Source organism: Tupaia chinensis, unplaced genomic scaffold, assembly GCF_000334495.1.
Source record: "Tupaia chinensis unplaced genomic scaffold, TupChi_1.0 Scaffold000314_1, whole genome shotgun sequence".
Taxonomy (NCBI): Eukaryota; Metazoa; Chordata; class Mammalia; order Scandentia; family Tupaiidae; genus Tupaia; species Tupaia belangeri.
The window spans coordinates 2191098-2216149 of NW_006159807.1; the positions used below are offsets into that span (position 1 = coordinate 2191098).

General features: G+C 37.3%; 1 protein-coding gene across 1 annotated transcript in view; it reads left to right on the top strand.

Annotated features, from left to right (window-relative positions):
* The window catches only part of ATF2 (activating transcription factor 2), a 122067-nt gene that overhangs the window by 92974 nt on the left and 4041 nt on the right, over positions 1–25052 (top strand). Inside the window, exons 12-13 of the mRNA XM_006151112.2 lie at positions 4269–4475; positions 21116–21221. Coding sequence (XP_006151174.2) covers positions 4269–4475; positions 21116–21221 — 313 coding nt within the window. The remainder of the gene's footprint in view (positions 1–4268; positions 4476–21115; positions 21222–25052) is intronic.

The following is a 25052-nucleotide window of genomic DNA, read 5'->3' on the forward strand; positions in this document are numbered from 1 at the left end:
TTTTTTTTTTATTAAGAGAGGTTTTTGCTGTGAGGTACCTGCATTCACTGGAGAGACAGAGAGCAACAGAAAGCAAGAAATCACCCCCCACCCAGGGGATGGCCACATCTCAATCCCTTCTCCGTTCTCCTCTCGGGATCTTGGGCACACATGCACACATGTCCAGCATGAGTTTGAAACCGCCAGATCTGGGACTTAAACCACAGTTGACTACATGGGAGTCCAGCTACATACCCATTACACCATCTGCTGTTCTTTTTAGGTCTCTTTTTAAAAAATTATCATTGATTTTACTGTTTCCTAAAATGCCAGATGTGTATGATTACAATGTATGTCATACATTGTATTCTAGTGCTGCAATAGCCCCTATAGCCATGAAAAAGTGTGTAGAACTGCTAACTGCTGTTCTAGATGCCCCAACGAGGCAGACAGTTTTTCCTTTTGTAATTCTTGTTTCAGATTTTAATACTTGGTCACCTGTTGCAAAGGCGTAATGTTTTATAATACGCCTTTTACTTATTTGTGTAAGTACCTTTCTTCTAGGTAATCAAAAGTGTTTTTAGAAAAATATACAGATAGTCACACACACATACGTACATGTTGACATAAACTACATGGTTCATGAATTACAGCTAAATCAACATCACCAAAGGAGTAGATACATCTTATGGCAACTTTATACTAGATACCCATCTCTAGTGGCAACTGCTTACAGGTGATTTGTATTTTTGTATGTATGTTTCTTCAGTAGAGGGACACTATTTTTTTTTAAGAATTATGTACTTATCATCATCATGATTTTTTTTTTAATTTGATGAGAGAGAGAGAGAGAGAGGTGGAAAGTAAGAAAGCAAGCTGCCAGGTCCAGATGAAACATGGTCAGCCTTGTGGGAGTACAGCTCCTTAACCACCATGCCACCTGCAAGCCCTCAGGTCACTATATTTTCATTAAATGTTTCAGAACTCTATTTCAACTGTTTTTCTTCTCTGCCTAAAATGTTCTAGCATTGGCATTAAAAAGGAAATGTTTCCAATCAAGGAAACACAGGTAGATAGCAGGTTTTTAGACTGCTACCTGAGGATAGGTATTTGCATAACTATATTTTATCTTTACAAAACTAAAAGATAAAATTGAATGTAGGAACAGTCACAGTGGCACACAGATAGTACCACTGCTTGGAACCCTGAAGCCACATGAGGAGACCCATGTTCAGTTCCTGGGTTATCTGCACATACCAGACACAGTTGCACTGGCCTGTAATCCTAGCTAATTGGAAGACTGGGGCAGAAGGGACCATCATACTTCCAAGACTCTGTCAAAAATGCCTATCTCTGGACTGGCTCATGACCTGATGGTTTAAGGTAGCCAGATTCCACGTAGCCATGTGTGGTTCAAGCCACAGACCCAGCAGCTTGAGAAACATGCCAGACTTGTATGAGGATGTACCCAAAATCCCCCAAAAAAGGAAGAGATGGAGAAGGGATTGCAGTGTAACCATGCCCCGTAGGGAGTGCTTTCTCCTCTCCCTTAGTCTTTTTGCCTCTCTCTGGTACATGCATGCACCTGCTCTCTTTCTCTGTCATAGAGGAAAACAAAAGGTCTATAGCTGTGGTTGTCATCCACTGAACAGCTTTATCTAGGGACCAAGAGAGGACGAGCGAGTGAGTGCGTATGTGTGTTTCAATGTTATGATACAAGCATTTACAAACTGTTGTTCACAAACCAAATACATCTAGCCCATTGCTGTTTTTGTAGGTCTGTAAGCTAACTATGATTTTTAAAATATTTTTAAAAGAAAGGAATATCATTTATTTACATAAAGTCTTGATTACCTTACACTAAGTTTTCCTGGGTTCGATTTTTATTTATATCTTTGTATTTTATTATATCGGCTGGAAACCTCCACAAGGGCAAGATTTTGAAATTTGTTAACTGCTATAGCCCTAATTTCTAGAATAGTTGTTAGAGGTATTTTCAGAATGAATAAATCGGTGGAAGTAAAGAGAGAAGGAGCAATATATTTTTTTATGGAACTTCAAATTCTGGACATAGAAAAATATAAATGTAGATGGAGCTGGCAAATGGCCTGGCGGTGAAAGGCACTGGACTCCCACGTGGTCAGCTGTGGTTCAAATTCCAGACCTGGTGGCTTGCCCACTCGCTCACTCTCTCTCTCTGCCTCTCTGTCTCTTTCTGGTCAAAATGGAAAAATAATGATAATTAATAATTATTTAAATATATATTACACATATATATAATATATATAACTGTAGCTCTGTGATAGCTTCTGTCATTCTTCTATTAATAGTACTTGTGGTTAATCTTTTCTGTAATGAGTTAAGCCAATTAAAAACAAAAATCAAAACATGTTCTTTCTGGGACCAGCAGATGGTGTAATGGCTATGTCACTGGACTCCCACATAGTCGACCGCGGTTCGCGTCCCAGACCTGATGGCTTAAAACTCACGCCGGGCGCTTGTGCGTGCGTGCCCAAGATCCTGAGAGGAGAATGGAAGAGAAGGGATTGCAGCGTGGCCATTCCTCCTGGGGGGTGATTTCTCGCTTTCTGTCTCTCTGTCTCTGTCTGTCTGGCGAGCGCACGTGCCCTATAGCAAAAACCTCTCCAAAAAAAAAATAATAATAATAATAATACAAAACGTGTTCTTTCCTATTTAGCCAAATGAGTAAGAGGAAAAAAATCTGCTGTTCTCAATAAGAAAAGAAGATGAAGAAAAAAATATTTCAAGGTTGCAATTCTTTTTTTTTGGAGAGGTTTTTCGCTATAGGGCGCGTGCGCTTGCCAAACAGAGAGAGAGAGACATAGAGACAGAAAGCGAGAAATCACCCCCCAGCGGGGGATGATCATGCTGCAATCCCTTCTCCTCCATTCTCCTCTTGGGATCTTGGGCACGCACGCACATGAGCCCAGTGTGAGTCTTAAGCCACTGGGTCCGGGACGCAAATCGTGGTTCACTACGTGGGAGTCCAGCGACATAGCCATTACGTTAACTGCTGGTTCCCAAGGTTGCAATTCTTGAAGCCAGACAATAAATAGAAATATTTTTCTAAAAGGCTAAGTTGCAATTTTGTAGGTAAAACAGTCTAATTTAATGCTTGATCTTTATTATAATTAAAAAGTTTATAAATTAAATCTTAATGTTAAGGAATTGCATAATTTTTTATTTGTCTTTAAGTTTATAGATGAGAAATAGTTTGGTGATTTACCTGTACCTTTAGGTTAAACATAAGATTTTTACTTGGATTAATTAGGAGAAAACTATTTTTTTTAATGTATATTATTGGGTTGTTGGAAAAGTCATGAGATTTTTTTTTTTCTATACAGAAATGTGTCTTGACTCTTCTAATGACCCAGTATTCTAAAATAGAGTCTGTTATAGGCATAAACATTATATTTCTGTTTCTCCTTTGTATCACATATGTGCCTATAACCACAAAAGTGCTCTTTGTTCTGCACCATTTCTGAGAGTTCATTTCCTGAGGCATAGTTTTGGGGTTTGTGGGAGGCTTGAAAGTAGTATTGTTTTATTTTTGTCCTAGACACTAGATGGTATGACTGAGTGACTGAATATTTCTATATCTGGATGACCTAAGACACCCAAGCTGATCCATTGTGGGGGGAAGAGGACCAATTAAAATGAAAATCAGGGCTCCCATGGGATTCTACCTACCAGAAAAATGAACATTAGTAATTATAAGAACCTGACTGAAAAAGATCATTCCTAAAATTCAAAACTGAAGAAAGGCTGAAAATACCAAAGTAAATACATATTTCCACTTCTTAATTTTATAATGTATTTTATGTCAGAAATAGCATAAAAAACATCACTTTCTATCATGAATTTAAATAGGAAGCTACTTTTAGATTTAATAACTTATGATCAGTTCTCAAAAGATTAAATAAAGTGTTAGTCTATTCAAAAGTATACTTGAAAAAATATAAAAGCTTTACATGATCATTTGTAATTTTAGTTTTTTCATAGTATTTTTCAGAAATGAAAATGTTATATATTAAAGAATACATTCACTATCGTATTATGTTAGTATTTTGCAATAGCATAGCTAATTTATTTCAAAGAAGGAATTAAACCACATACAGGATGATTTTTGTATTACCCAAAATACTGATAAATTCAGCACCACTAAGAAAATAAAGTTCATAGCTCTCTTTCTTTGACATCCTTTACTACCTGTGTTAATTCACTTACTCAAAACAAATACAATGAACTTCTATCTATGTTTATTATAGGCTTCTCCAGCCCACACAACTCCACAGACCCAAAATCCAACTGGTCGTCGAAGAAGAGCAGCTAATGAAGATCCTGATGAAAAAAGGAGAAAATTTTTAGAGCGAAATAGAGCAGCAGCTTCAAGATGTCGACAAAAAAGGAAAGTCTGGGTTCAGTCTTTAGAGAAGAAAGCAGAAGACTTGAGTTCCTTAAATGGTCAATTGCAGGTATGGTACATAGATTTGAATTTTGTTTTACTTACTTCTGTTTAATAATCTTGAACATAACTTTGACCTCTTTTTTTTAGTTGGTCATCCAGATATTTTAGGACATATATGTAGTATATGGAATCTATGGTAAATCATGGTTTCATAGATCTATTTGAATACTGGGGTGAAGTAACAGAAATCTGTCAGGACTGACGAACAAATTTAAAATTTTAGTGCTTACATCTGTAGTACAAATGTACCTGAACTGTCTGGCTTGAACTTGAAGTTGTGATAAAGTTCAAACAGGGACCAGCAGATGGACTCTCACATAGTCAACCTCAGTTCAAGTCCCAAACCTGTTGGCCTACATATCACTCTGGGCATTTGTGCGTGTGTGTCCAAAATCCTGAGAGAAGAATGAAGTAGAAGGGATTGCAGTATGGCCATCCCACCCAGGGGAGTGATTTCTTGCTTTCTGTCTCTCTAGCAAGTGCATATGCCCTATAGCAAAAATCTCTTTAAAAAAAAAAATGAGAGGACCAGCAGTTAGCATAATGGCCGTGTTGCTGGACTCCCACGTAGTCGACCGCGGTTCGCGTCCCGGACCCGGTGGCTTAAAACTCACGCCGGGCGCGTGTGCGTGCATGCCCAAGATCCCGAGAGGAGAATGGAGGAAAAGGGATTGCGGCGTGGCCATCCGCCCGGGGGGTGATTTCTGGCTTTCTGTCTCTCTGTCTCTCTCTCTGTCTGGCGAGCTCACACGCCCTATAGCAAAAACCTCTCAAAAAAAAAATGAATTTCAAAATTGATATTTTACTTTTTTCTTTACTTTTTGACTTATAGCACAACTGTAAAGTTGTTTCAATAGCATTTTTTATTTTTCACTTCTTTCATTCTTTGAATTATAAATTTTGGGTTTTTTTAAGTGAATATAAGGCTCTTGAAGGGTGCCATCTTTGGAAACTTAAGAACTCTTAATTATCTACCAAACAGGTACAAGATGGCCAGTGGCAGTACAGATCATTCCATATTGCCCTGCCAATGAGCCTCAGATACATTTCTTAGAATCTCATGGAGTATGAAGGTTTTAAGACTCCCATCCCATTCATTTTTGGGTAAGATTTCCAGTAACAGTATCAGGCAGCACCACAACTGTTTCTTCCTTTTCTTCTTTCTTTCTTTCATTATTTCATTTTTTCAATACTGTGAATATTCATTCTCCAATAAAACCTTTTAAACTACCAATTGATGAACACCAACTAGAAAATTGATGTTAATGAATTATAGTTGTTATTTGTCGATCTTCTGCATCATTGATTACTAGTTAAAAATGAACCATTCTGTATAATCATAATTGATGGTGGGAGACTTGCTCTCTTCTTAAATCTTTCTATAAAGATGTCACCAATATAATTATCTGTTAAAAATGCTTAGGAGAAAGTTTTTAGCAGCAGGCACAGCACGCATTTAACCTAATATAATTTTATAACTTAAAATTTTTCATATGTGAGACAGATTTCTAAGTCTTTATTGTGCTTTTAATATTGACATAGTAACTTTAGAACAGAGAGTGAGAAAGAGAGAGAAAGTGAAAAAAACATTACCCAGAGGAGATGTCCATACCACAATTCCTTCTCCATTCTCCTCTCAGGATTTTGGGTATGCACGCACACATACCTGGCTTGTTTTTCCAACTGCTGGGTCTGGGACTCGAACTGCACGGTCACCTATGTGGGATCCAGTTGCTTTAACTGCCATACCACCTGATTGGCCCATAAAACTTACTTTTAACCATTTTTAAAATTTATTATTTTTTAAGAATTATTTGATTTTATTAACCTTTTGTATTTATTTATTTATTTATTTTTATTTGACCAGAGAGAGAGGGAAGGTGAGAAAGCAAGCCACCAGGTCTGGACTTGAACCACAGTCATCCATATGGGAATCCAGTACCTTAACCAATACACCACCTACCAGCCCCTTAACCATTTTATTTAAAAAAGAAAAATTTTTTAAGAATTATTTAATTTAATTTTATTTATTTTAATTTGACCAGAGAGGGACAGAGGGAGAGAGGGAGAGGGAAAGTGAGAAAGCAAGCCTCCAGGTCTGGGACTTGAACCACAGTCAGCCATGTGGGAGGCCGGAGCCCTTAACCACCACACCACCTGCTGGCCACATTAATAATTTTATTTTATGGGACCAGCATTTAGCATAATGGCTATGTCGCTGGACTCCCATGTAGTCGACTGTGGTTTGAGTCCCGGACCCGGTGGCTTAAAACTCACACTGGGCGCTTGTGTGTGCATGTGTGCCCAAGATCCCAAGAGGAGAATGGAGGAGAAGGGATTGCGGCATGGCCATCCCCCCGTCGGGGTGATTTCTCGCTTTGTGTCTCTCTGTCTCTCTCTGTCTGTCTGGCGAGCACACACGCCCTATAGCAAAAACCTCTCCAAAAAAAATTTTTTTTAACAATTTAGAAAAAATTTAAACATGATTTGCCACACCATATAGATTTCAAATATGTACTTATATATTAGAGTATTGTTAATTTTTTTTAATAGTTTTAACTTTTTTTTTCATTTTGCTATAGGGTATATGTACTCGCTGGAGAGACAGAGAGGGTAAGAGAGCGAAAGTAAGAAAACCTCAAGGAGGATGGCCATGCTACAATCCCCTTTCCTCCATCTCCTCTTGGGCTTCTAAGCATGCATGTACAAGTGCCTGGAGTGTCCCCCAAGCTTCCAGTCTGGGACTTGAACTGCATAGCCATCCATGTGAGACACCACATCACCACCACCTGGCCCTATAATAGGATTTTGAAGAAATATTATCATTAACCTCTGATAAATTATTTCTTTTTTTTTTTAAGAATTATTTTATTGTATTTATTTTTATTTATTTATTCAGATTTGACCAGAGGAGAGAAGGTGGGGGGGGGGGTAGGGAGAAAGCAATCCGCCAGGTCTGTGACTCAAACCACGGTCGGCCATGTGGGAGTCCAGCACCCTAACCACCATACCATCTGCTGGCCCCAATAAGTTAATTCTTATTCAAGAATGCGTCTTAAAAGTTTTCAGAAAATATTTTCAAATTTTTCCTCTTTAAATACAACAGATTATAGGTACTAACTTTTGTATATGCTATAAAAATAACTGCTCTTTACCAAATCTATTATTATTATGTAAATTTTCAAATATTAACAAATTGATTTAGGTTGATCTACTTTTCTCTTTTTAACTAATAAAATCTTCAGAACAACTCGATTCTTTTATGATTATAAACATAATCTCTGTTAGCCTCAGTTCTCTTACCTGTAGACCTACTGGTCCTAGTTCTCTGAGTTGTTGCATATGTCCATCAAATGAAAATAAATGTGTTTTGTTTTATGCAGAAAGTTTTAATTAACAAGACAAAGTTAATATCTATTTTACTTTGTAATTTGGCTTGTGGTGCCTTATTTAAGAATTGAAAGTGTTTGAAAACTGTCAAGTACTATAAATATATTGTATCATGTACAGGAACTTTGGAGCTAGTTTTCTTCTTGGACCCAAGTTACTTTTCTTTTTTAAGTTTGCCATAGGGCATATGCACTTGCTAGAGAGAGAAAGTGAAAAACCATTTCCCAGGAGATGACCACGCCACAATCCCTTCTCCATCCTCCTGTCCGGATTTTGGGCACACACACACATGTCTCATGTGTTTTTCAGTCCACTAGGTCCAATACACAACCTGTGTAGTCAACTATATGGGATCCAGCCACCTTAACCACTATGCCATATGGCTGGCCCTGTATGAATAGATTTTAATGAAAAATTGCTTTGCCTTAATTATAGTACAATACTGGTTACCAGTATTAATAGCAACACTTTATTATTTCATAAAACCTTCATAATTCAATATTCAAAATAAATAGTTTTTACTTCATTTGTATTTTTTCTACCATGCAAATTATGCTAAGAATATTATTATTTTAACAGTATGCCTTTTAGAAAGGATTACTGAATTTTTCATGAGAGAAAAGAGGAGAGAGAAAAAGACAGATATAGCATCCCCCCAATGTGGTCCTGACACTGTGATCTTCCCCAGCTTCAGCCAGCTCAGGATGATGGGCAAACCTATGCCCAAGTTACTTGGGGAGATCTTTGAATGCGAATGCAAGATCTCCCTGCATGGGGCAGCCTTGCAGAGCATTGTGGTTACCACTGCCATCATCTAGCCCCCATTGTGCCTTTTTGTAGTTTCTAGTTTGGGTAGAAATTTTTTGGCTGGAGTAATGCGAAGGTTATTATCTAGGTAGAAATTAGCTGACACATCATTTTTGAAGCATGAGACTTTTAAATGAAAGTCAAACCCAGGAAATCACCGAAATGATACCTTTTTAAGTATTTGATTTAAAACACTTCTTCGGGGCCAGCAGGTGGTATGGTGGATTAGGGTGCTGGACTTCCACATGACCGACCACAGATTGAGTCCCAGACCTTTCTCACTTTCTCTCCGGTAAGCACATGTGCCCTGTAGCAAATTAAAAAAATAATAATAGGGGCCAGCAGGTAGCATGGTGGTTAAGACGCTGGACATTCCCACATGACCAACCACCATTCAGCCCTGGACCTGGCGGTTTGTTTTCTCACTTTCCCTCTCTCTTTCTGTCTCTCTCTGGTCAATTAAAGTAAATTAATGAATATGTAAAATTAAATAACTCTTAATAATAATAATAAATATTTTGAAAAATAAAATATTTCTCAAAATATTAGGTTCACCTCTAAATATTAACATGGGGAAATAATATATTTTTTTAAGCTTTTTTTATTTTTATCAAAAAGAGAGACAGGCAGGTACGTCCAACAAGAGCTCTTACCCTGTGATTCAGCCTCAACCTCAGCCAGCCAGTATCACGGCCACCATACCTGGCATGCACAAGGAAACATCAGGACATGATTCTGGGACCTTCCTTCCCATATGACCTCAGCACTACAGATTACTGTGCTTTTGCTATGCCACTGTAGCTGGCTTATGATATATTTTTATATATAAGCCAGCAAAAAGAAAGTTGCTAGAAATAGAATATATTTTATTAGGGCTAAATAGATAAACAAACCGTGGCATACACATATAATGGAATATCATGCATCCATAACAAGGAATGAAGTGTCCTGGAACATGGAGGAACTTTAGAACATTATGCTAAATAAGTGAAAGAAACAAGAACAAAGTGTCAATATTGTATGCTTCCGTTTATATGCCATATCCAGAGCAGATAATTCTATAGGGACAGAAGACATGTTGGTGTGGGAAAGGAGGGAATGGGGAGAAACTGCTGTGTAAACGCAGATACTCTGTTAACTAGATAGTTTGGTTGCACGTTCGAAATGCCACTTTATTTTATCTTATTTTTTTTTAGAGAGATTTTTGCCATAGGGGGCATGTGTTCACCAAAGAGACAGAAAGTGAAAAGTTAACCCCCACTGGGGATGGCCATGCTGCAATCTGTTTTTCTCTGTTCTCCTCACTGGATTTTGGACACACATGTGCACACTTGCACATGCGCACGTGCACTGCTCCTAGCATTAATTTTAAGCAGCCAGGTCTGGGACTCGAACCACAGTTGACTCTGTGGGAGTTCAGCAACATAACCACTACACCACCTGCTGGTCCCGTAAAATGGTGACTTTTGAGGATTTCACTAAAGTGAAATCACACAAAAGTCAGTTGCATATCAAAAGGTATAGCATAATTCTTTTTATTAATAAAACGTTTACAGTTAGATGGATAAAAGGTTTGGTACTTGGTATAGATATGACTCCTGTGACCCAGGTATGGTGGTACTTGCTGATAAGGTACTACTGTTATGCAAGCTGAGGCCACATGGGAAGCCCAGGTTTGAGTCCCAGCCACTCTAAAAACGTGGCAAGGGACTGTAGTCCCAGTGGCTTGGGAAGCTGGAGCAGGAGAGTCACAGAGAATGAGACCCTGTCTTAAACAAACAACGTAAATCACTCCTTGGTGCAGGTAAACTTTTTGTATGAAGGTGTAAACAATGGTGAGGGATCTGATTGAGACATAATAGGTGGTTTGGGAAGAAAGAGTTACAATTTTCTGTTATTATTTCAAGTGATTATATGATTTTAACTTTGTTATCTTTTATTTGTCACATAAAAATTGTTTTTAAAAGGTGGTATATTTTAGTTCTCAGGGTATGAAGAGTTAATGTACTTAGAGTGGATTCAGGGAGAAAAATTTAATCTGCCAACAACAAAACCATTAACTGTGAAGAACAGAATGACTTGTAGAGAAAATTGAATGTCAGAGAAATAATCAAACTCTACTTTATGTGAAAACATTCATCAATTCTACATTTTCTTAATAATCCTTCATGTGAGAGACAGGCTTAGCTGACCAGGTAGTGGGCAGTAATGACCCGTGGTTACTTACATATTATATACAATAAAAGATTTAATAAGTGCTGAGGTGCAATTGTTCATATTTTTAAATAAATACACATTAGATTTTTAAAGAAAATATTAATTATTCAATCTTACTGCCCACTCACTGAATTTAATCTTGTTTTAGATTTCTATAATCATTGCTAAAAGAAGAATTTCACCAAATAACATTAAGGACATTTATGGTAATCTAGATAAAGAACTGAATACTATAGAGTATAAATTATACTTTTAGAGGTGTATGTATCTGTTCTGTTCATTTTTTTACTTGCAGTTGACTCTGTGGGAGTTCAGCAACATAACCACTACACCACCTGCTGGTCCCGTAAAATGGTGACTTTTGAGGATTTCACTAAAGTGAAATCACACAAAAGTCAGTTGCATATCAAAAGGTATAGCATAATTCTTTTTATTAATAAAACGTTTACAGTTAGATGGATAAAAGGTTTGGTACTTGGTATAGATATGACTCCTGTGACCCAGGTATGGTGGTACTTGCTGATAAGGTACTACTGTTATGCAAGCTGAGGCCACATGGGAAGCCCAGGTTTGAGTCCCAGCCACTCTAAAAACGTGGCAAGGGACTGTAGTCCCAGTGGCTTGGGAAGCTGGAGCAGGAGAGTCACAGAGAATGAGACCCTGTCTTAAACAAACAACGTAAATCACTCCTTGGTGCAGGTAAACTTTTTGTATGAAGGTGTAAACAATGGTGAGGGATCTGATTGAGACATAATAGGTGGTTTGGGAAGAAAGAGTTACAATTTTCTGTTATTATTTCAAGTGATTATATGATTTTAACTTTGTTATCTTTTATTTGTCACATAAAAATTGTTTTTAAAAGGTGGTATATTTTAGTTCTCAGGGTATGAAGAGTTAATGTACTTAGAGTGGATTCAGGGAGAAAAATTTAATCTGCCAACAACAAAACCATTAACTGTGAAGAACAGAATGACTTGTAGAGAAAATTGAATGTCAGAGAAATAATCAAACTCTACTTTATGTGAAAACATTCATCAATTCTACATTTTCTTAATAATCCTTCATGTGAGAGACAGGCTTAGCTGACCAGGTAGTGGGCAGTAATGACCCGTGGTTACTTACATATTATATACAATAAAAGATTTAATAAGTGCTGAGGTGCAATTGTTCATATTTTTAAATAAATACACATTAGATTTTTAAAGAAAATATTAATTATTCAATCTTACTGCCCACTCACTGAATTTAATCTTGTTTTAGATTTCTATAATCATTGCTAAAAGAAGAATTTCACCAAATAACATTAAGGACATTTATGGTAATCTAGATAAAGAACTGAATACTATAGAGTATAAATTATACTTTTAGAGGTGTATGTATCTGTTCTGTTCATTTTTTTACTTGAAATTTTGTAACCTGTTTATAGCATTTTGTCTTTCAATTATAGTCATTATATGGATTAGTTTTCAGTTTATAATTTTAGCATATTTCTTTTAGGAACAAAAAGACAGACTCTTCTCCTTACTACCAGTAGCTCTTCAGCAATTACTCTATGGATAAAACTTAGGAATTTATTTTATTGTGGGTTTTGCTTTTAAAAGGTAGTAATTACAAAATGTGTATTGACGGGAACCAGCAGTTAGCGTAATGGCTATGTCACTGGACTCCCACGTAGTCGACCGCGGTTCGCGTCCCGGACCGGGTGGCTTAAAACTCACGCCGGGCGCGTGTGCGTGCATGCCCAAGATCCCGAGAGGAGAATGGAGGAGAAGGGATTGCGGCGTGACCATCCCCCCTGGGGGGTGATTTCTCGCTTTCTGTCTCTAATGTCTCTCTCTGTCTGGCGAGCGCACGCGCCCTGTAGTGAAAATCTCTCCAAAAAAAAAAAAAATGTGTATTGACTAGAAGTTCAGTAAATTCATAGGAACATAAGACCAACTGGTGGCTGGCACGGTGGTTAAGGTAGATCCCACGTGGCCAAGTGTGCAGTTTGAGTCTCAGACCCAGTGACTTCAAAATCATGCCAGCAATGTGTGTGTGCATGCCCAGAATCCTGAGAGGAGAGTTTAGGAGAAGGGATTGTGGTGTGGTCATCCACTCTAAGGAGTACTTTCTTAACTTTCTCTCTCCCTCTCTGTCTCTCTCCAGTGAGATGTTCCCTTTAGCAAGCTAAAAATTAATAATAATGGAAAAAATTATTCATTTACTCCTGTGTAATTAATCTTCAAATGGCCACATTATAGCATAGAGCAGTGATACAGATAATTCCAAAATAATTTATATTGGATTTTAAACCAGAATTATAATGTCTTTCAGCATACTTTTATCTCCCCAAGTATATTTTATTTGATGGAATAATAATTGTAACAGAATAAAACTTTTACATTTTCATTTGTGTATCAATTATTTCACTTCATTGTTTTTCTTTTTTTTTACTTCACTTTTAAAATTACCCAGAAAGATAGTTAATATTCTGCAAGTATAAGAATGCACTAGCTAGTACAAACAGAAGGACTTTGGATGCTGAATCTAAGTAAAATCTAGTCCAAAATATTACATAGAGTAAATAGTAGAGGTGTAATATTTTTTTCATTTAATATTCATGCTTATCTTTAAGAATAAAATATTTCCTTTTTTTTTTTTTTGAGAGAGGTTTTTACTATAGGGCGCATGCGCTCGCCAGACAGACAGAGAGACAGAAAGCGAGAAATCACCCCCCAGGGGGGATGGCCACGCCGCGATCCCTTATCCTCCATTCTCCTCTTTGGATCCTGGGCACGCACGCACACGCACCCAGCGTGAGTTTTAAGCTACTGGGTCCGGGATGCGAACCGCGGTCGACTACATGGGAGTCCAGCGACATAGCCATTACGCTAACTGCTGGTCCCAAGAATAAAATATTTCCATTATACATATGTGTATGAGGTTACAATTTTTATTTTTTGCTTTTTTAAAAATAGTTATTTTTTTAAGAATTATTTAATTTTATTTATTCATTCACTTATTTCTTTTTTTTTAATTTGACCAGAGAGAGAGAGAGAGAAAGTGAGAAAGCAAGCCATGGGACTTGAGCCATGGTAGAGCCATGGTAGGCCAAGTGGGAATCCATCACCTAACAACCATGCCACCGCCAGCCCCAAGACTACAGTTTTTGAATGCTGGGATTCATTTGTTGAATTTTACCGTATTTATCATGAATGACTCAGAAACCGCCTGGCTTTAGCTTTTTCTGTCTAGTTCACTTATATAACCTTTTGTCAGCAGAAACCACCTATTTTCAACCACTACTTGCCCTGATTTAACCACTCGCATATGTTTACACTGAAGACCATGTAGCTCAATTCACTCCCTTAAAGGCTTGGCCTACTTCATGCGTAACCTGCACTCCACCTGTGTTTGCTGTGCCTTATTTCTCTCAGTCCCAAGTCCTTGCCAGTAACTATATCCCGTTTGTTGCTTTCAGTCTAGTGTTGATATCAGTTTTTAAAGAAATCAAATATTAGGATATAAATTATGTCTAATCTGTAACTGCTCATCCAAAGGTGACTTTTTTTGTAGCTTTATGCTATAAGGACACATGCGCTCACCAGTGAAAGACAGAGATAGTGAGAAGAAGAGTGAGAAATCACCCTGCCACAATCCCTTCTCCATTCTCCTCCTGGTATTCTTTGCATGCACACACAGTCACTTGGCATGAGTTTCAAGCCACCAGGTCCAGGACTTGAACCATGTTCAGTCATGTGGGAGTCCACCTTAACCACATGTTGATCCCCAAAAGTCACTCTTGAGCTATAAGATCAACATCAGAAAAATTTGTTCTTATAAAATATCTTATATTGGGCTGATGTAAAAGATTGGACTGAACGTTGAATAAGTGTACCTTGATTTTGTTGTTTTTCGATTAAAATTCAGTTAGCACAAATATAAGTTGTAGCAAGAATCATCATGCACCTTATCTCATCATTCTGTAATGTTCATTAGCCATTGTTAACTTTTGCCATCTTCACATTTGTCTGTTAATAGACCAAGTGATCTGATTAGATCAATGGTTCTAATACCACCCACTGTTAAGTATGAAATACAAAAATTGGTGTCCCATTCATCAGTTTCAAACCTGCCTATTTAAGGAATATGAATGTATATTTTTTATTTTATTTCAATGCTTGGGCCTCATAGCATTTTTTCCTATGCCACAAAGTATGTTTTATTTCCATTAATCATACACATAATTTTTTGTAATACCCCAGGGCACAGAAGAGAACTTGGCAGTCCAATTGGGGTGTCCCCTCAGGCTTACAGGCTAGTGACCTTGGCGCAGAGTGCCTGGAGGGTTCATAGTATAGCCTGTGGCTCATATCCATCTTGCAGGTGGCTCTTCCTTCATATCACAGCTGGAGTTTAGAAGATAACAGGGTTGGAGAATCTTCCAGATGCTTAGGAAATTTCACTTCGCTTCTCCTGCTCCATAGTCTCCTCAGTCAGCTTTTTCTATGGCTCCCCTTTCATTGGTCTTATCGAAGCTGGCGATTTCCCCCCATGTCCAGCTTGTCTGCCATTTTCTTGAAAGAATCTATGGCATCTCACTCTTGAGTGTAGATTCCTGGTACTCCCACTTTGTATCTGCAACAGGAAGCCCATAGAATCATTTAAATCAATGTCGTTGTATCAATTAGATATCAACTCATAACTGCTTTTAGTGATTTTTTTCCTTTCTTTTTTCTTTTTTAGGAGAGGTATTTTTTTGCTATAGGGCACATGAGCTCGCCAGAAAGACAGAGACAGTGAGACAGAAAGTGAGAAATCACCCCCCAGGGGGGATGGCCACGCCACAATCCCTTCTCCATTCTCCTGTTGGGATCTTGGGCAGGCACGCACATGCACCTGGCGTGAGTTTAAGCCACCAGGTCTGGGACTCGAACCGCGGTCAACTACATGAGAGTCCAGCGACATAACCATTACGCTAATTGCTGGTTCCCCCTTTTTTTTTTTTTTGGTAGGTTTTTGCCTTAGGGCATGTATGTTCACAAGAGACAGAGAGACAAACACAGTGAGAGGGAAAGTGAGCAGTCATCCCTCTAAAGAGGATGTCCACAATACAGTCCCTTCTCCTCTTAGGATCTTCAGCATGCACACCATGTGCCCGGCGTGATTTTCAAGCCACTGAGTCAGGACTCGAACCATGGTCAGCCATGTGGGAGTCTAACAGTATAACTGCTATGCCATCTGCTGGCCCCTCTTTCTCTCTCTCTCTCTTTCTTTCTCTCTCTGTCTCTCTCTCTCTTTTTGATGGGAAAAGTGGAGAGACAGGAAGAAAGAAAAGCAAAGGTTTTTTTTTGGGGGGGGGTAGTGTTTGTTTTTTAATAGGGTCTTGCAGTGCTGCAATCCTCCTGCCTCAGCCTCTTAGTTAGCTAGGATCACAGGCTACAACCAATGTCCCCCAGAGTGCTTAGGTTGGCCCAGGTTCCTGGACTTCCCACATAACCTCTACCCTCCCAAGCTGTGGAACTAACAGCATGCCACCAAGGCTGGGCCATACTTTGAGTGATTTTATCATAGACAGCATTTTGTTTCATCATATATGTCAAATGTCTATATAAAATATCTTAGAGAGAAAGTAGTTGTGGTTTTTTAAAGTCTGTAATTGAGGTGATGCTATAAAATATGCCAGTTTTCATTTCATAATTGCAAAAATTAACACTGTAGCCATATTTATGATGTTGATACAGATAATGAAATTTGGACCTATGATCAACTTCATATTATTTATCTTTTTTTGGCTTTTTTTTTTTTTAACCACTTACCAAATAATTATTGAAGTCTTCTAAAATATGACAGTCTACAGAGTTAGTGTCAGGCAGTGTGCTATACTTTAGGATTACAAAGAGAAAGGTCATCTCTGCCCTTGAGAAATTCCCAATCTTAGTGAGGTAGCAAACAAGTACATCAAAATTTACAATCCAGTGTAATAAGTACTATGTATGATATCTACCTATCTATATAGATCAAGATATACATAATAAGCATAAGTACTATGGAAGCTATAGCTAGATATGTAAGATATCTATCTAGATCTAGATCTATGTGGATATCTATATATATCCCTAGATGCTATATGTATATCTATAGATAGTTCTACAGAAACTATTTGAAAATCTATAGATTCTCTCTCTCTCTCTCTCTCTTGTCTACATATAGGTACCATATGTATATCTGTAGATAAATGTAGATAAATGTGTGTGCATACATGCCAGGACCAGCTCGGCATGAACACGTTTTTCTGAGTGGGGAAGGCTGTGGATTAGAAATAGATGCAATAACACTTAAGTATAGAAAAGCAAGGATCGGGTGGGCATAGCTTCTCCGACAGAAAAGTTGTGACAAACCAACCGGCCTCAGGTTTATTCTTTTAAAGGGCAGAAAATGGGAAAAGGAAATGGGATGCAAAGAGAATAGGGGAGAAGGAAATGGAATGCAAAGCCAGTTTTTGGTTGTAAATCTTCTGAAAATGTGAAAATGACTGCTGTCATTTAATTGACTTCCTTAAGTCCAATACTGCCAGCATTGCGTTGGGATATCAACCACAACAGGAAGATAACCATTGACAGCTGGCAGATACTGCTTTCGTATGTAGATGTTTTTCAATATCCCTGTATAAGGTGCTGGACTCCTACATGGCCAACCATGGTTCAAGTCTTGGACCTGGTGGCTTCCTTTCTCACTTTCCCTCGCTCGCTGTCTCTCTCTGATCAAATTGGAAAATAATAACAATAATAAAGCTAAATAAAAAATCGTTCTTTTTTTAAAAAAAGCCATGTTAAAGGTCACTTTTCTTCAGACTGCCTGCTCTCCACACATAAACATGTAAACTCATATTGCTCCAGGAGCACAGAAGTCTGATGCAAATTTATACTATCCTGAGTTGACTCTTAAATATGAGTGAAATAACTAGCAAGGCAAAGGTTTTCCTTTTTAAAAATATTTATTTAATTTTATTCATTATGATTATTACTATTTTAATTTGACCAGAGAGAGAGGAAGGAAAAGTAAGAAAGCAGGTTGCCAGGTCCAGGACTTGAACTGCAGTTGGCTATGTAGGAGTCCAGCACCTTAACTACCATGCTACCTGCCAGCCCAAGGCAAAGGTTTTCTAGCTAGAGACAGTAGTCTGTATTAGCCCTTCAAAATTTTTGTAGATCAAGACAAATATTGGTTATTTCATATAGTTCAAGCTAATGTGAAGATAGCAAGGGGAGGTCAGGCTTGAGGCATTACAAGTGTTTTGGTATGGTTAGAGCATCTTGGATGAGTAGTGAGTATGAAAATCAGATTATTAGACATGATGTATTACAGTATATTCTCAACTAAACATAAATATCCATGGCCCATCCAGTGTGATACAGTGGTGGTATTAGTGCCCTGCAGTGCTGGAAGCCATATATGGTGATCTTAATTTGGTTCCCTGGTAGGCCTGAACTTCTGTGTGGGCATGTGTGTGCACTGGTACCCAGAATCCTGGAGAGCTAGAGATGGGAAAGGGAATTGTTGCTTGATAGGATCCTGCCATGGGTGCTTTCTCTCTTGCATGCATATGCACACTCTATCAAAAAAAAAGAAAAGGGACCAGCAGATGACATAATGGCTATGTCACTGGACTCCCATGTAATCGACTGTGGTTTGAGTCCCAGACCCAGGGCCTTAAAACTTACACTGGGTGTGTGTGCGTGTGTGTCTAAGATCCCCAGAGGAGAATGGAGAAGGAATTGTGGGCGTGGCCATCCAGAGGCTTAGGGGGTGTGATTTCTCTCTGTCTTCTCTAGTGAGCACACATGCCCTGTGGCAAAAATCTCTCAAAAAAAAGAAAAATATAAGACAAATATCCAGCTCCATTTTATTTTACATAAATTAGAGCAACTCGTAGACACCAATCTCAAAATCAAGCTAACAAGGTGTGGAGAGGGACTTCAGTAATACAGATTGGATTATTCATAATGTGGTTTCTCCCAGTAGTATTATATCTATAATAATATATGCCAGTGGTTGTAGTATTCCATAGTGATGAGTCTTCTAAATAATAACCTTTTTTTTTTCTTTCTATCTTTTTCTTTTTTTAAATTTGCCAGAGGATATGTGCACTCACAGAGAGACAAGGAGGGAGAGAGAAAGTACTCCCCATGAAATGGTCATGCCATAGTCCTTCCTGTTCCATTTCTTCCTTCTTTTGGGATATTGTGCATGCATGTTCATCCTCCCATCATGTTTTTCTTTCCTTTTTTTTTTTTTTTTTTTTCTTCTTTAGAGGATTTTTTTTTGTCTTAGGGTACATGTGTTTGTCAGAGAGAGGGACAGAGACAGTGAGAGATCACCCCTTGGGGGGCTGCCACACTGCAATCCCCTCTCCATTCTCCTCCTGGGATCTTGGGCATGCACACACACTCACCCAGTATAATTATCAAGATACCAGGTTGGGTTCACGTAATGGCTATGTCACTGGACTCCCATGTAGTCAACTGCGGTTCGAGTCCCGGACCCATTGACTTAAATTCACGCTGGGCGCCTGTGCATGTGTGCCCAAAATTTTCAAGATACCAGGTTGGGTTCACGTAATGGCTATGTCACTGGACTCCCATGTAGTCAACTGCGGTTCGAGTCCCGGACCCATTGACTTAAATTCACGCTGGGCGCCTGTGCATGTGTGCCCAAGATCCTGAGAGGAGAATGGAGGAGAAGGGATTGTGACGTGGCCGTCCCCCCTGGGGGGTGATTTCTCACTTTTTCCGTCTCTGTCTTTCTGGCAAGCACAAACACCCTATAGCAAAAACCTCTCAAAAAAAAAAAAAAAAAAGATAACATGTCCTTGACTCAAATCATGTGGCCATGTGGGAGTCCAGCGATGCAACCACTACGCCATCTGCTGGCCCCCATCATGTTTTTCAAGCCACTGAGTCCAGGACTCAATGAGACGTCAACCATGTAGGATACAACTACCTTAACCACCACGGCATCAGTTGGCCCAGTACTTGCTTTTTTTCTTTTAAGAATTCTTTTATTTAACATTTATCTATCTATCTATCTATCTATCTATCTATCTATCTATCTATCCCAATTTGACTAGAGATGGACAGAGAGAGGAAAAGGAAGAAAGTGAGCCACCATACCCAGGACTCGAACCACAGTCAATTATGTGGGAGTCCAGCACCCTTAACCACCACACCACCTGCTGGCCCTAAGTTTGCCATATACTTTTAATGAACACCAGATCAGTAGTTAAGAAATGGGGTAGAAAATGGTGTGCCTGAGTTTTCTGTATACCTATTTGCCATATTTTCTCATTTACTTTTTTATGAAGTTTGTTTGGTTAAAGTTAATGTAAACCCAAGTAAGTAGAGGTGTTTTTAAATTAAGAATTTTTTGTTACTGATTTATTAAATTCATATTGTTTATAACTCCTGAGTATTGGTAATGATCACTGATTTATATGTTTTTCGTATGAGGAGGGGACCCAAAGGAATTTGTTGAATTCACTTCATGTGAACTTTTACATAGGATTTACCCTATAATAAGGCATCCCAACCAAAGGCTAAAGTAGTTGTTCTGTGACAGGTGTAGGACAAGTCACTACTGGCCTATCAAGTTTAAATTTAGATGTGTACAAATTGCCCGAATCAAAGGCAACTTAGCCACTTAAAGGTTGTATTTAGTTTCATTAGTCCCAGTGTCCAACAGTGTCTTACAACCAATTTTAGGTAGCCATGATTCTTTGGGTATTATGGTTTTCCTTATACATCTTTTCCTAGTTTCTAAGAAACTATAAAGAAACTCGCTTGATTGACTTTCCAAGATGAGTTTTTCATTTTCATGTGAATAGAAGAAAAATTCATCCTGACTCCTGTGATGTTTCTGGCTTTTCAAGTAATCAAAAGAGAATGTAGCATGTAAAATGAAAATACCTTCAACAGGTAACCTGTAATATATGGAGTCCCAAGGCAAATCATACTGTAGAAACTTTGAAACATGTTCTTCAGTGTAGTGTTATCTTTAAATTTTTATAAAAGTTGCAGTGAAAAATACAAAACGTATGTGTATTGATTAGCCGTATTAAGCAGGGTGTTTCTTTATTCTTTAATGTTCTGCCAAAGATGTCCAAATTTCATATTTTAATCATTAACTTGTTTTAAATAGTAAAAATATGTTTATTCTGATGCTGGTAAGGTACATACGTTGTTTCTTCTCCAGAGTGAAGTCACCCTGCTGAGAAATGAAGTGGCACAGCTGAAACAGCTTCTTCTGGCTCATAAAGATTGCCCTGTAACTGCCATGCAGAAGAAATCTGGCTATCACAGTGAGTAATGTTCCATTACCTACAGCCTTAGGCTGCCTCAGTGAAATACTGCCGGAGTGAGCTGAGCTACCATTAAAAAAATGGAGACTGCACTCCTAATATTTAAGATTAAATATTAGAATTTCTGCAAGATTCCTATAGAACAATGTGGGTGTATATGTTTTAGAATTTAGAGTTTTAAAATTTTTCTGCATCTTTTTTTCTAGGCATTACTATAAGTCAACAAAATAGGTTAGCTAATAATTTAAAATATACTGTAAGTACTAATGGTATTTTGTTTATCATGTCAGGATAACACTTTGTCTTAGCTTGACAGTTAAAATACTGTTATCTTTCCAACTTCTTGCAATAATGATGGGCTTATTTTTCAATAAGCTCCCTTCTTTTAATGATACATAATATCCATTTTCAGTATCAGATTTGTCCCTTTTTTTAGATAATGTCAGCCTGTGCAGTATTTTATTGTTGTGAACCTTTGTGTGCACACTTACTCATAGAAAGGCTAAAATATAACAGCAATTTAAATTATCTGCTTAAACGTTGTCTCCCAAAATGACATTCTTCTATTTTCAGCATTTTAGAGGTTAATTGTGCATTTTCCTTTTTGTAATGTCCTTCTCTTTTGATAAGATGCACAATGTTGGAACCAGCTGTTACTCTTGAATAAATGGCCAATTTTGTCCATCGTACACAAATTTGTAACAAATAACGGAATTGGGAATGCATTAGGCAACATTCATAATATATAACCCACAGCTTTCATTTTTATGATTTAGTGATATTTCAGGGTATTTGTAAATGTGAAGATTGTTTCAACCATATGTATCCACTTCATTTTAATTTGCCAGTGTCAGTAATTCAAAAGAAAGAAAGATTTTGTATTGGTTGTGAACAGTTCCTCAGGTGCTCACGATAAAACTTAATGGCCACCATCTTTACTTGTAGTCATTGTAAGCAGTTTCATCAGAATGGGCAATATTTTTTAATTTAAAAGATTCAGTAGATTTAGCAACTCTCAATTGCCATATATATTTAGAACACTGATTTTTGTCAGTTTTGAGCATATAAATCTCAGTTATTTGATATCTAGTCATTTTGACAGGTCCATGAAACACATTGTGGAGTAAATTGGAACTATATAGAGCCATGTTTGGGATTTCTATTAACAATGATTGCTGCAGGGATGAGGCCATTATGGTTCCCATCTGACTTAACAACATAATTTCCTATAGAATCTACTGAGTTCAGCATTATGCATACATGATTTTCTTAAACGAGAAAGCTCTCTTGAATTTTGATAGTTTTAAAGGAAACATACAAATGATTCTATGAAATTAGATGAACTCTTCTCGTAAATTGTATTCAATTTAAAACTATCTGCAGCTTTTTAATCTTTGATCATTTATTGGATAATCTCAACAGTTTTAACTCTGTTATCTAAGCAATATATGCTCAGCAAATGCAAGCCAATTGCTCATTTTAACAATTTGTGTATAAAGTTTTTTTTATATATTAAAGTGTGTCAATTTGTGTAAATGACTGAAAATCTAAATTAATAAATGTTTAGTAACATATATTATACTAGGTTGGAGACTGCAAGAAAGAAATAAAATACTTTTTTTGTTTGGAAACATTCCGATGTTTGTTTCTGTCTAGTCATTTAGATAATCATATTAACCAAAGTAAAGTATAATTCTATTACAAAATAAATTCACTTCAGCTCTTGAGGGATAAATGCATTTTATTTTAGTTATTTATTTTCAAATTTGAAATTTTTGAAATAAATCTTTGATAGTCAAGATAAATATTGAAAATGATTAAGTAGATATTTATTTATATCTTAGAGAAATTTACAGATTCATATTCCCCATGTAGCACAGAGATTGTAAGTGGTGGAAGCTGGAATACTAGCTAAATCTTTTAATATATTTGTGAAAGAAGTGTAATAATTAGTAGAAATAAGGGAATGTTACAGAAACTCATAGGTAGAGGTGACAAGGTCTCAGAGTCACCCACTTTTAACCCTGAAATTACCCACATCCAAAGAATCCCCTCAGTCATGGGAAAGCATGTCACTTGTTCACCCTAGCAGTTAAATAATATAAAACCTGAACAAAAATAATTCATTTTTAATGCTTTGGTTCCATGGAGAATTAACTAAAAAAAGTGATCTTATTGCCATTATTCACATCTGGGCATAATACGTATTATAACTATCTCTGTAATCATAAATGGGAAGGAAAGCTTCTTTGACCCTAATTGAACATTAATGCATTCAGTGTTGAAAATATGTAAACGTAGGTAGGGGACTTTATAGAGAATTGACTTGTCAAACAGCAAGTTTCTTTCAGCTTAAGTACAGCTGAAAATGGCTCTTTGGGTAAAGCATGATTTCCTGTGTCTTTCTAGGGCTTATGATTATACTGATTACATACTCCCCTCACCTTCTAGAATTAGACATAGCTGCATATTATCACATTGTGAAGATATTTTACATATAAAAATTTTAATTATATCATTTTAAAGTGAGTATCTGGTACTTGATACTATCTGAAGATTTGATTACTAATTCTGAAGGTCTGTAGATAAGTGTTCATTCAATATAATATAGTGCTTCATTTTGATTCATTGCCTCCAGTATATATTTTCTTATACCACTCATCATAGATCATCCTCTTTATTTTTGAAAGCTGGTGGACTTAACATTCAGAGAAAGGTCAGCTTGTTGTTCTGTTGAAGAACAGCAGTGAAATAGACAAATAAGACTTTTTAGTATTCTCTCCAGTTAAACTGTCATTGCCAATGTTTTATTTTTTTATGTGTAACTATTGTACTATTTAAATAACTAAATTATAAATATTTTATAACATTCAGCAGTGCTCAGAGAAGTGTCTTTTCTGCTTTGTATGATTTTTAAAAGATAACTAATTGTAATTTTTTAAATTATTTATCTTGAGATCAAATATTTATCCAGGAGTATGATTTTGCATTTATAGCACCTTATTAAAGAATATGAGGTTCTAGATCATTAGTGTATTTTAAAACTTTTCAAAAATGCATGGATTTAAGGCAGATGCATCAAAATTCTATAAGAACTACTATATTTCAGTTAATCCTCAAAATGAGGAATTTTATTTGAATTAAAGATGTATTTGCCCAGGTGTCCTCCTCCTCCATCCTCTGTATTACAAATCAGGGGATAAGCTGTGCTTCATAATGTCCAAAGTTCTTTTTTATTAATTTGACTTTCTCAGCAAGTATCTGGCCATCACTAAGCAAGCCAGTGTATGCATTCTCAGATTTGATAGAAAGCCTAAGTTTTGTCACTTCTAGACACTGAATAAAAATTGTTTTTAATGCAAAGCAAAAAAAGCAGGGCACAAAAGAATACACTCAATATATAATTTTAGAATGTTTAAAAATAAAGCTGGACTGGCCCCATAGTGTAGTGATTAAGTACTGTCTGTAGGGAGTCAGATCCCACATTGGCTTAACTCTGTTCAAATCCTGGCCCTAGTGGCTTGCAAAACACCAGACACATGTACTTGCATGCCCAGGATACTAATAGGGTAGATAATGGTGGGAAAATTGTGTTATGCCCCATTGGGAGGTGCTTTCTTTCTCTCCTCTCTCTCTCTCTCTCCCCTGCAAGTGCAAGCAATACAACATAGTAATAAACAAGGTTAACATATAGGAGGGGTCTTCAGAAAGTTCATGGAGGGGGCTAGATTGTGGCACAGCTCTGAAACACAAGGTTCTGTGAGGCCGATCCACCTGGGAAGGTTCCAGGTTTATGTCTAAAGACCTCCTTGAGTGCATATACCATGTACA